General features: G+C 36.8%; 1 protein-coding gene across 1 annotated transcript in view; it reads right to left on the bottom strand.

Annotated features, from left to right (window-relative positions):
• The window catches only part of LOC114653397 (piezo-type mechanosensitive ion channel component 2), a 558,353-nt gene extending 545,903 nt beyond the window's left edge, over window positions 1-12,450 (bottom strand). Inside the window, exon 1 of the mRNA XM_051928878.1 lies at window positions 11,716-12,450. Coding sequence (XP_051784838.1) covers window positions 11,716-11,779 — 64 coding nt within the window. The 5' untranslated portion in view covers window positions 11,780-12,450. The remainder of the gene's footprint in view (window positions 1-11,715) is intronic.
• Window positions 12,451-13,449: the final 999 nt, after the last annotated feature.

Raw genomic sequence — 13,449 nt, 5'->3', positions numbered from 1 at the left:
AAAAAAAACCTTTAGGGTGTCATAGGGTGGAATAGGTAGTTCAAGGTCAAGATCTTGTTAACGTAGATATACTAGCTAATCACCTCTTTCCAGGAACACTACAATAAAGTGTAATGGTCCACGTGTCTTTATCAGCACAGTAATTTATCTGCCATTAATACATTTGTTAATTTTCTATAGCTACTTTTTCTAAATCAGGATCATTGGGGTGCTAAAGCCTACACTCCAGCTGCTGCAATAAAAGCAAGAAAGGAACCAGATGAAGATAGGTCACTTGTCTACTGTATGGAACACTGGCACACTTGCCCATGGAAGCTTTTTGATGCTTACAACATTCATTTTAAGTCTCCCTTTAAATGGCTCCATAAAGAAATTCAAACAGAAGCCTGGCTCTTCTTCCAGTTTTCATAAGGCAAACTAAATACATACATTTCTTATCAATCTCAGTTAATCTAATTCATAGTTGTGACTTGTAATCTAGAGTGCAGGTGGGTTGCCAAATGTCTAGGAGCAACAACATCTCAGCCACAAAGTGGCAGACCATGACAACTCACAGAGCAAAGCCACCAAGTGCTGAAGCAAATAGCACATAAAAATTGTCTATACACTGATCCAAACCTATGGAATCAACATCAGCTCAAGAACTGTACATTAGGATCTACATAAAATAGGATCACTATTTGCAATGCTAGTGGTGGTGTGTAACAAACACTGACATTGGACATTGCAGCAGTGAAAACATTATCTGGAGCAATGAATCATATTTCACTATTTGGCATTCTGACGTTCAAATCTGTGTTTGGCATCGGCAAGGAGAACACTACCTTCTGGACTGCATAGTGCCTGCCATAAATATTGGTAGAGAAAGAATAACGGTCTGTTTTTCACTGTTTGGGCTAGGCCCTTTGGTTCCAGTGAAGGGTATTGTTAAAGCCGCATCATACAAAGACTCTTTAAACAACTTGCAACTTTGAATTTGAGGAAGGCCCTTTCCTGATCCAGCACTGTGCTCCTGTGCAGAAAGCCAGGCCAATAAAGACATGGTTTGAAAAGTTTGGCATGGAGGAACTCAAGTAGCCTGCACAGAGTGCTGACCTCAATCCTGCTGGACACCTTTGGGATGAACTGGAAAAATTATTGAGAGACAGATCTTCTCATCCAACAACAAATGCTCTTTAGGCTGAACAGGCACAAATTCCCACAGACACACGGCAAAATCTTTTGGAAGGCATTCCAAAAAGTAAGAAAGCTATTACAGCCGCAAAGAGGGGGACAACTCCATATTAATGCCCATAGTTTTGGAATTGGATGTCGAACAAGCTCATATAGGTGTGTTCGTGTTGCAGAGTATTTAGAACTAGCCAACGCCTGCTGTAGCATACGGCGGTGTAAAAATAGGAACGGAAAACGGTGAGAAAGGAATTCAGAAATCAATAAGAAATAAATACTTCTTGAAAGACACAGTTGTGAATAGGTGTTTTGGTGGAGACGACAGATAATGAGTCGAAAGATCTAACCCTAGAAAAAGCCACGTACAACTGACTGTGACTGAAGACTGGTTTCAGGTCTGTGCTCTGGTCTTTGGGTCTCCGACAGTGCATGTAGAATTTCCGGCCAAGCAGGATTACATGTGAAAGTGATAAATAAATCAGGCTTTCCGAATTTACGTACTATGGCCATGGCATCCTGATAGTTTTGTTGCATGTATCTTGGACTTCCTGGGAATGTGGACGGTAATAAGATCATTTTGCCTACACGTACATTGTTATTTTCAGTGTTTGCTTGCAGTGCGTCTGATAGTCCTTTGTATTGTTCCACGCGCAGATCTTGTTGATGTAATCTGAGATAGTTCAGACACGCACCCTCTGTTTTAACATATCTACGATGTAATGTTGGAATAGTTTGCTGCTGGAGTGCAAAATACTAAATGTATTTCTCATTGCTAATCTGTACGCATAAAATTGCCATTGAGTAAGCCTTATTCGCTTGGCAGTTCTTTTATCGGGAACATGTTGTAAATCTTTGTGCCAGCCAATGTCTCCGTAAGGGAATAAAAGTGGGTAAACCATAGGATCGCAATTCATACTGTGCGTGGAAATCTGTTTACGGGAGTTGCCTATGGGATAGATGCAAATGTCCCTTTCGGCAGGCGGTTCGCCATCTTCTCCAACGAAAATCGCTGCAACATCGGTGTGACATGTCGGGGCATTGTATCGTCGTAAATCCTGCCTAGGGTTTTCCTTGAAAACCATGCTTACAGATGCTGTTGGATTGGACTGAACGATTTCATGCATGTGTTTCTATGATTTAGCGAAGGGGTTGATGGTTCTGAGTATGGAATCTAGCTGGAGAAGTAAATTTTCACTGCATGCAGCATTTGCTTTATTTTGTAAGCGTACTCCAGTAGCTTGCACTGTGTCAAAACCATACAACTGTCCATATTCTGAAGAGGTAGAAGTGTTAGCGTATAGTGGAGAGATTTGGTGATAAATTTGCCCATGTATTTTAAAACAGTATGGTCCGTGGCCAGGAGGTTGAGTTATCTGTGCACCCATGGAAGCCAATACTAGAGAAGAGTTGTATTCTCGAATGTGTTCACGATAATTTTTAGCTTCTGATGTTTGCTGTGTAAGAAACTGTTGTAAAGACACAGGTGGCTCCCGCAAAGGTGATAAAAGTACTTTACCGGTAGTGAGAGTGCATTGCCTTCGTTAACCGTTTGTATCAAGAAATAACCCACTGATAGGAACAGGTAGTTGCCGGATCCCAGAATAGAGATGACGTTGTACAAAAACCCGTCGACAGAGAAGATACTTTCGTTCATTTTTTAACAAAGGCTTAGGAAACAACTGTTGCAGTATAACTAAAATAGCAAGGTGTATGGGAGGCCGCAGGCAGCGTGAGGAAGGGTTTGGAAGAGGACGAATAGGAATCGAGAAATGCTGTGTCGGCTGTGTGTGGGCGGGACCGGTTTTGAAGTGGAAGCAGGACGAACCAGAAGAGAAATATATATAAGAGATAGGTAGAGGAATTGATCGAAAACCATAAATTTTTAAGGAAGTAGCACTAACCACGGTGTCACTGTTTCACCCAACTAATATGCAAAGGATATTTGCTCTTGTAATGATTCAGAGAATACGTAGAATTGGTATATCAGCTAAATGAGTAGATGGAAACTCTGCTTGGGGTAACATAGTAGTAGTACAATGGTTATTGCTGCCACTTTATGGACCCAGCAATATGAGGTTTGAATCCTGCCCCGACAGTTTTCTTTGTGGAAACTGCACATTCTTCCTTTGTCTATGTGGAGGTTTCCCCACACATTCCAAACATTACATAGGTTAACTTAAATAGCAATTACAAAATGGCCACTGTGTGTGCACAATGAAAACACAGTGTCCTACGTAATGTTTGGGACAAAGACACATTTTCCTTGATATACCCCTCTGCTCCATAATTTAAAATTACAAATCAAACAATTCAGATGTGACTGAAGTACACATAGCAGACTTGAAATTACGGGTATTTGTATATACATGTGCAATCCCATTGTAATGAAATTCATGTGACCATAAAAATATTTCATTATAACAGCAATTTCGTTATAACAATTATGGGGAAAATACGTATACTATAGTGACTGGGGTTGCCGGTGATTTATCATTTCTAATGGCAGCAACACAATGACAGCTCCATAGCTGCTCTGCTCCGTCTGCTAAGCAGTAAACCAAGGGCAAAGCAATTGGTTGTCCTCTGTAGGATCAGGCTTACCGCTTAACGTGCTTGTCACACAAAATGTTTAGCACATTTAACACCGGGCTATAACTTGCTCTTCCTCGTTCTCTCCTGGTCTGCCACAGTGGTGATTACAAGCTGTTGGTGTTCTTCTAATCTGAAGACAGGAGCTAAAGCAGGACAATTGCCCCATGCTGTGGCTTCTATCTTGTGTGCTTGAGAACTGAAGTAACAGCTCCTATTTTGAATGAAGGCTTGAAACTGCACCTGCCTTCTCTATAAAGTAATAAAGTACCTGTATTTTCCTTGGAAATCTGGATTCAACTTCCTGCCTCTCGTGCAACTCTGTGACCCAAGCTTGACAATACTTGTGTAAAAAAACTGCACTTCTTAAAGTGCAAAAAATACTTTATTTGAAAATGAGACATTAGATATAACTTTTTATAGAAATATAGGTTTGAAAACAGAATGAAAGTTAAATGTTAGATGTAACCTTTTTTTCAGTATAAACTGATCGTTTTTCTCATTTTTTTGTTCATTGTAAAAAAAACTTTGAGAAGCATTATGAAACTTAAACAGTAACGTATCTGCACACGACACAACTTGGTGGAGCACTGACTCGGCTCGCTGAACATCACTGAGACTGACCAAGACTGGAAAATTTGCAACAGACTGTCACTTTCTTTTGATCTAACAAGAAACACACAGTATTTTGCAGCATTAAGTATTTTTTGCATCACATCATTGGTGGCCATTTTTGGTGAAAAAAATGTGCATCATACTGAAATTTATATTTCGTTAAAACGATATCCGTTAAACATGATGTTGTATGAACACTTGTCCAGGGACACAAAAAGTATTCGTTATTCTGAAAATTTCGTTACTTGGGAATTTGCTATAATGGGATTTCACCTGTATTTTGGTCACACCATTTAGAAATGACATCACTTTTTCTATAAGGTGCTCTCATTTCAAGCCACCATATTTGGGACAGTTTGTGACACTGGTGTTAAAGATTGATCAAGTGTGTTTCATTGCTTCATTAGAGCAGGCATAAGATTTCTAGGCTTGCTTCTACACTTTGGACTCTGCAGTTGCCATTGTTCAACATAAGAACCAGAACTGTGTCAATGAAAGTCAAAGATGCCATTATAAGTCTGAAAAACAAGAATAAAACCATTAAAGATACTGGTAAAACCTAAGGATTACTGATATCAAAAGTATGGAATACTATTAAGAAGAAATAACGCACTGATGAACTCAGTAATCACAATAGGGCTAGTAGGCCAAGGAAGACCTCTACAGATGATGATGGAACAGTCCTCACTATGGTGAAGAAAAAGCCCCAAACACCCATTCGTCAGATCAAAAACAGTCTTTAGGATGCAAATGTGTATGTGCCAGAGACTACAATTCACAGAGGTCTTCATGAACAGAAATACACAGGCCACACTGCAAGATGCAAACCACTAACTAGTTAGCCACAAAAATAACATGTCCAGATTACAGTTTGTAACAATCTAATTAAAAGAGCCTGAAGAATTCTGGAAAAAGGTCTTGTTGACAAATGACACAAAGATGAAGTGGTGTCAACTTTAATCTCAACATAAACGGCGAGAATAAAGTAGAAATGTTGTCACACTATTACACAGTACCCAGGTACATTACACAGTATTGAAAAAAAAGAAAACAAGTACAACTTGGCTTGCAGTATTACCCAGTAGTATAGAAACAGTATTCCCACATTTGAACATAACGGTCCACATCCAACCTTTTAAAACCAAAGTATCTCCAGACAACAGACACGGCTCCTTTTTTTGGCAAACATTCTTCTATGTCATCATGTTCAACTTTACCGTCTGCTACAGCTTCAGTTTCAGAATGTTCTCTGTTCATTTTCATCGTCCAATACCTCCACTAACGCATGTACTCCGTTGCAAGTGTTTTTAGTGGTGTAGCAGTGAAAAAGGTCCCCCCGTAAACAGTTTCCCACTGCGCCACGCTCTGAACGTTGTTTAGGCTATTTAAACCGGCGTTGCAGTATAAGTGAAATCTATATCATAACAAAAATAAAAAATGGTTTTTGGTATGAACCGGTATACCGCCCAGCACTACATGGTTAATATGAATTATTATGAATAATGGAAACAGGTAACTAACCGTTGAAACTAATTTTTGTACATATTTTTTAGAGTATATTTAAGTTTTGTTTATCACTAGGTGGAAAAAACAATGTCTGTAATCAGGAAAACACTTAATGTTACATTTTTCAATAAGATCACATCTTCAGAAACAGATGCAGAATATGAGCGTGGCCTACACGGTTTAACAGTTGAAAAATTCATGTCTACAACTTTGCCTGCATTGCTTTGTCTGCATTATGTTGTCCATGTATAGTCTGCACATTCTCTTTTGTACCAGAAGGCTTTTCTTCCAGGTACTGCAAAGGTTAAATAATGGAACTAGAAAATGAAATTAGAAATGGAGAGTTGCTCAAGAAGTGTGTGGGATGAAGAAAAGTAGATCAAAAAGTCCATATACAGTTTGTTCTAAAAATTACAGTAATGAGAATAAGAAGATTTAAAATGACAGACGACTAGAGATAGAAATTAGGTATATAATCTGAGCAGGATGGAAAAACTGCAGAAAGTTTGGCAAAATAATCTGTGACAAAAGCATACCAGCTAAGATTAAATGAAAAAAATATAGCAGTACTGAATTCTTGTATAGTGCAGAAACAATTGGAAATAGATGGAAAGTATGGAAGTTCAAAAGTGGGAAATGCAGTGATGGATGTAAAAAATTAATCTAGTAGAAAATAGTTACATTAGGAAATATGGAAAAGGAATATGGTAGAAGATGATGGAGGTAAGACTCCAGTGAGCTGGACACACAGAAGACAAGAGAGAAACAGTGAGATAAGCAGATTATTAGACATTGATTTGCCAGGAGAAAGAAGGAGAGGGAGACCAAACATCAGATGGAAGGTTGTGGTAGAGAAGGATACACAAGAGATTGGATGTAATAAGGTGATGGCTATAAATAGAATGCAAAAGAAAAGAGAGATACATCTCCACTAGGGTGACTCTGGAGAGGGTAGACGCTAGAGAGAAAAAAGAAGACTTCTGTTTTTCTCCCACATCCCCAAAGCGTGTACTGGCTAACTGATGATTCCAAAGTTATCCCTGTGTAAGAGTGAGCATGAATCTGTGATAGACAGGTGTCTTGTTCAGGACTTGTTCCTGTCTTGTTCCAGTACTACCAGGATAGGGTCTAGCACCTCACAGAAACAATGAAGAAAAGTGAGAATATATTTCTGACAGGACAGCAAAATATCCTAAAGTGCACACATATAGATACAGTATACAAACAATACACAAAGGCTCACAAGAATACAAACAAAATTTACTTTTGCTTTTCAGTACTAATTAATATTTCTTGGATGTTCTTAAATTTTTCATTGTTGGATCTTCTTCAAAATAAATATTTTGCTTGTAGTATGTGAAGTTCACAAAGTATCTGCTTAGTACTTATGGATCACATTTAGTATTAAATACAACATTTATAATTTAAATATTTAATATTTGGACATAATTTTACTGTACTAAAAGGGGTTCAAATTCATATTTTGAATGAATCTAGAAGCAAATGCATTAAGAATGGTAGATGCATTAACAAAAGTGCATCAGTTATAAGAATCAATGCAGAATTCTAATGCATGAACAGAAGCATCCATCTACGCACTTATCCATTTGAGTTGCAGAAACAAGCCAACAATAAGGGAAGTACTGTATTTTGTAAATAGTTTCTGGTTACTGGCACTGTTAATGATATAGAGGTAGCTCGGAATTACTACAAAGTGCTAAAGAACTGGAGTAGATTGCTTTCTCATTGCCTTCAAGTGAGTATCAACTTTTACCCAACGACAGGTTACTTTGTTAATTAGTAAGTAGCACAACATTCTGAGTGCCAATACTCTGTGTTATTTTCAGTGAATGATTGTGGACTAGATAAAAAGATCATTTGATTTATAAAGTGTATATTATAAGAAACTGGTGGTCCACTTACTGTTTGCTCTGGCCTTCTACTTAAAACTGTTAGTATAGTCTCCAACGCTAACAATTCTAAGCTGTATTAAGCAGATTCAATAACCAATGCATTGATGGATATTATGAAGACTTAATGAACCTTCTAAAATGTTACATTGTGTGGACACATGAATTTTAACAGCTATTTTAATTGCATCATAATTGCATGAATTCTTTGCATGTAATAAAAATATCCCCTCCAGCCAATCCTTTATTTTTGACAGCCTTTATGGTAGTTTTATGAATCAGTTTAGAAAATGGAGACGAATTAATTGTTGCACTCTAGAAATGGACAATATGCTTCTACAATATGCAATAAAAGATCATAACTTTGTAAATTAACCCTTAGCCAGCCATAACCTAAAGCATTTCTGAAAATGAAACAATTTTAGAAACATAGGGTTTTTTGTTTTGTTTTACTTTTTCTCAGAAAAAAACAGAGTGTGGTGTTTTTATTAGTTTGATTCTTCAGAATGCCCCAGGAAAAAATATTCTAAAATTACACCATTAAATACAATGTATACCTTCATGCAAACAAATGTTCTTTATCATTCTTTGTCAAGATGACATTTCTGATAGTAATTTAAAACTTTTAAAAATGTAATAATTACGGTATCTACAGTATTTATTACCTAAAAGTGTATGTGAAAACTGCTAGAAAGAAAAAAGAAAATAAAAGAAATATCTACATTTTCAAAACAAAATCTATTATTCAATCAGATAAAGGAAGCTGTGACTCAGGTCAATATAACATAAAGGTTAAACACACAGCTTTCTATCAGTTATGCTGCATACAATTTTGAAGTACTGTATAATAGTAAATGAACAGTAGCATTGCTTCAATGGTCTGTGGTCTCCCAAATGATTTTAAAACATCAGGTGTTATTCCAGCTTTAAGTGTTACCTCTAATGTCAGCTCCTTTTGGTTAATTCCATATTTTTATAATGAATGTGTCATTTAAGCAATTAATAAAAAATAAGATATAAATTTTATTTGCAACTGCTTCTAAAAATGACACTAATTTCACAGATATTAATACAATGTGTTTTAAAAGCATGTAATAATTCATATTACTTAAATAATACCATAGCAGCACAAAGAAATTAAATGTATCCAAACCCATTAAACTGTTAAAAGTTATATATCCTATACGTTACACCATTTAAAAAGTATTATTTCTTCATGAGTTATCCCAAGACAAATTTTCACATTCTGATATACACAGGGTAAGAAAAAATAGCAATTTTATACAAAGAAAAACAATGTATATGACTTTTAAGACTAGCAACCAGCAAACATGCTTTGGTAAAAAGTATCTCACGGATGTGAACGTGGTGAACGTTTGTTTGACTCATACAAAAGTAATAATTTTCTAACTGGAATGGTATTGCTCGGGGTATTTCCAGCCTTGACACTTTCTCAAACAGCTCACCTTTGTGAATGCTAAGACCTATAAAATTTATTACTCTGCTTATTATAAACTGGGCCAAAAAAGGCCGATCTTAGACTCTCCACTTTATACGCACCCGTCATTCTAAATTCTGGAGCACTTTAGAACAGCTTTACATTCTATGGGCTATAACGTATTTATATGATACATCGCCATGTGCCACAAAGAAACCCCTTATAAATACCCTTTTTACGTCGCAGTTTGTGACTAACAGATTAACTGTACTTAGCCCTTATTTGTATTATTATTATCATTACAGTCGTATTATGGTAAAGGCGTTTTATCCGACGTCGTTTTAACAGACGCACTTGGAAAACCTTGGAGCCTATTCCATACTATCACCTAAATATCCACCTTCACACCTGAAAAAATTACTGATATGTGGTTGCGGACACCAGAGCAGGGCTCGATGGCTCTGGTATAAAAATATGAAAGTGTCAAAATGTCAAAGAAAGAAAGAAAGAAAGAAAGAAAGAAAGAAAGAAAGAAAGAAAGAAAGAAAGAAAGAAAGAAAGAAAGAAAGAAAGAATTGGTATAATTCCTGATAAATTCAAAAGTTCCAGTTAAATTAACCATTTTTCATTACACTTGCCCTCTCAACTAAGTTGCTGTAGTGTGATATGCCGATACAGCGATATTTTAAATAAAACGATTAATGACCAGAGTACAACTGAGTATATTACATTCGAGTTGATACTTTTTTCTTTAATTTAGCCAGGTACTCAGAATCAAACATGAAAATAAAAAACATAACGTGCAAATATGCAATGGCCACATTTCTGAACATATGCATCATAATTGTCACGTTGCCGAGCGTCGTGGCCCTCTGTCCAGGGTTGCTTAGTGCCTTCTGCCCAAATCTGCCCGGATGGAACCGACTGGCCGCGCAATTGACCTCTACGAAAGGGATTTAGAAGGTAAAAGAAAAAAGTTAAATTACCCTAAATGTACATTAAACGTAAAACTCCGTTTGTGCAGAATGAACATATTAAACGAACATCAAATAAACCAGTAAGACAGCTAGATGACTTATCGATGCATAAATAACCAATGTACTCATGAAAAGGTTTATTTTCAAGCAGCTTTCGTTATTACTTGCCAATAATTCAAAGTTAAGAGTCTCTCTTAATAGTTATCTGTTAACAGTCCGAGTGGACTATTGCAATTCTAGCAATAATAACGGGTCAAATACTTACAACACGTACGTGATGTCTGCAATGGTGTTTATCCTGTTACAGTAATTAACACCTATGTGCAACGTGGGCAATCGTAAATTCGCAATGCTTGTGTCTTGCTCAAGTATGCATGCATCTTTCACGATGTGGCACAGTAAATAGAATCAGTTAAGTACATATTGAAAGTAAACTGCGCCGACTTATTGTTTTTATTATATCGTCCTAAAAACACTCCAGTCTGAGACAGCAGTCAATTATTCTTATGTTGACACTATAGTTTGAATCCAGCGTTTTATTTTAAAATTACGTAAAGCTGAACACGCGTAGCACCGCATAACTCCTGCTTGAAGCCAGGAAGGTACAACGCATTAATTTTGGTAATTACTTTCAGTGAGCGCTGCGTGTCAGTGGCAAAAAGGAATCCTTATAAGCTTTTTTTTTAAACTACTGTAAACACATAATCGGATTTTCATTCAGAATAGTATTCTATATTGTAGCCATTCGCCGTGGTAACATCTACAGTGTTAAGAAGTATCTCGTTTTTTTTGGTATTGTCCAAAAGCAGAGATGGTGCTCAATACCGTAGAGTAGTAATTTATAAGTAATAGACACACACACAGATAGATAGATAGATAGATAGATAGATAGATAGATAGATAGATAGATAGATAGATAGATAGATAGATAGATAGATAGATAGATAGATAGATTAAGAAAGTCTGTTTCCACTAAGATTTTGAATAGCATTACCACTAGCACAGCATTATTATTTTGATCGCTATATTCTGTATTTGCTCCGAACATTTTTGAGTTATTGATACGCTGTTGGTTTTGACGGTCAAGGTACAATGCTAAGGAAAAAGGTATAGAGATGAAGCTCACAAAGATATACCGGCTGATTAAACCGTGGTGAAATATGTCCTACCTCGGGGCAACGAATAGTGCTTAATTTATATAAAATCAAATGTAATTAACCATTAGAAAATTACTTTACTAAGGTAAAACCATTGCCTTATTTGGGATCATACTAAAATACACTCTTTTAGATTGTAAAAGATTCAGTGTCGAAATCAGCATATCTTTATAATATGTACAGAAATTAAACATTAGCATGTCACTTTGAAGTCGTCGCAATATGCAAAAACAACTGAAATCAGGTAAGCTGTTAAATGAATACATACAGTACATGGCCGAAAGAAAGAAAGAAAGAAAGAAAGAAAGAAAGAAAGAAAGAAAGAAAGAAAGAAAGAAAGATAAGGCGTTTACCTGCTGCTAGACATATCGGGAGTACCAGCCTGAAGATGAGCCCACACACCACTTCTGATGCCATTCCTAGCGCCTTTACCTTCTCGAAGGATTAACAACAGGTTTGAAGAGGCACTTGCTGCCTTCTCTCTAAGTGTCCGCGATTCTGTAGCCAGTGAATCCTTCCAGCTTTCAGGTCCAACTTTGTCCCGACCGCCAAGAGCCGAGCATTGCCCTGCGGACAGTTATCTTTCTTGCTGATAGAAGCTCATCATCGGATGACAAGTCCGCGGTAAGCCATTATGCAAAGCTGAAACCTTCAGTACTCGTCTACTTCAAGAGGTTTAAAATTGATTTAAACGCCCCATTTTTTAAAGATGGCAAGAAGATCTAAAACAAAAATGCCATGAAACATTTAAATGTAACCATAAAACCTCACTTATGTGCGTATCATTGGCTTGCTTACTGAAGTTTCGGATTAAAATCCTCAGAACAGTGTAAGTAGTGCCATCTCCTGTAACTGCGTTTTCTATGCACTTCTCTGGCTGTACTTGTAGAATAAATCACGCAAAATTATCCGCGGGTGTCTACCATAAATCCCAGTCCTGGGAGAGAATTCAGTAGCCGCACTGTCGCCGGAGAAATAGCAAGAAAGACACATACGAGTCTTTTTTTTACCCGGGCCAGCCCCGACTAGTCACTTGCTTACTTGTCCCAGCTATCACATATCCTTAGTCGTAGCTTCCTTGCTCCACATCTGACTTCGAAGCTCTCCTTCTCAATGAAAACTTTGCGGGACCACCCTGTGAATGACATTTAACTCAGCCGCTCACGAAAGAGCGACTTAGCGCTGGAGTATAAAGTATTACCAATCAGCGCGAAGGAAAGGCGGGACAACGCACTTCTTGAAAACCGAGGAAGATGGATGGGATTCAACAGCAGCTGCAAAGAAGGGCTGGCAGTATAGCGGAGGCCAGGTACGACGTAGTACTGAGAATATCAAGGCGAATAAGAATTCTTCTGTATATATAATTGAAATGATTACTCATAACTTTATATATAACATTTATTCATGATGATTACACAAACTATTCTTTAATGTAATGCAATTAATGTGTTGTAAAACGGTTATTTTAGCCTGCAAAGTTTTAAAATTATGCCCCAAATCAAAAAAATTGTTACCTTTGTCAGACGCATGTTACTGTTTGTTTTTTTGTATCGTTTTTTTAAAAAGATTTGCTTAAAATAATTTTGCACCGTAGATCTAGAACTGCTAAAACTTACTGTAGCTGTGGCAGAGAACCATCTGGCACATGGCGATAGCTTACTCAAGGGGTAAATCTTGTTAATTATAACCTTCTTGCTAAAGGGTTTGCTATAGAACAGATATTGAGGGATAGGTGAGATAGTATTCCACGCTCACTAATCGTTCAAATGCTTTTTACCGAAGTGGTTGAAAGGATATCATTTTTCAAAACATTTGCTAACATCAATGTCATCCCAAACGTATCACTGTAGTATGTAATGCATTAAAACTCTAGTCAATATGAAAGGGAGTACTAAAAGGAGCAATTTGATTTAAAAGTATCCTTAATAGTGTTAATTTATTTCTTTTCCATTTATGAAAAATCAACAAATAGCACATAACAGTAGATACAGTAAGTCTGTCCTTTTGTTTTATTATTTTTTATGATGTTTGTCGGATTTTTAGCAGGTTTTGAATTTTTATTAATTTTAACAGTTTTGAAAAGTATT

The sequence above is a fragment of the Erpetoichthys calabaricus genome, chromosome 6, assembly GCF_900747795.2.
Source record: "Erpetoichthys calabaricus chromosome 6, fErpCal1.3, whole genome shotgun sequence".
Lineage (NCBI taxonomy): Eukaryota > Metazoa > Chordata > Cladistia > Polypteriformes > Polypteridae > Erpetoichthys > Erpetoichthys calabaricus.
This window is presented reverse-complemented; position numbering and strand designations above follow the sequence as displayed.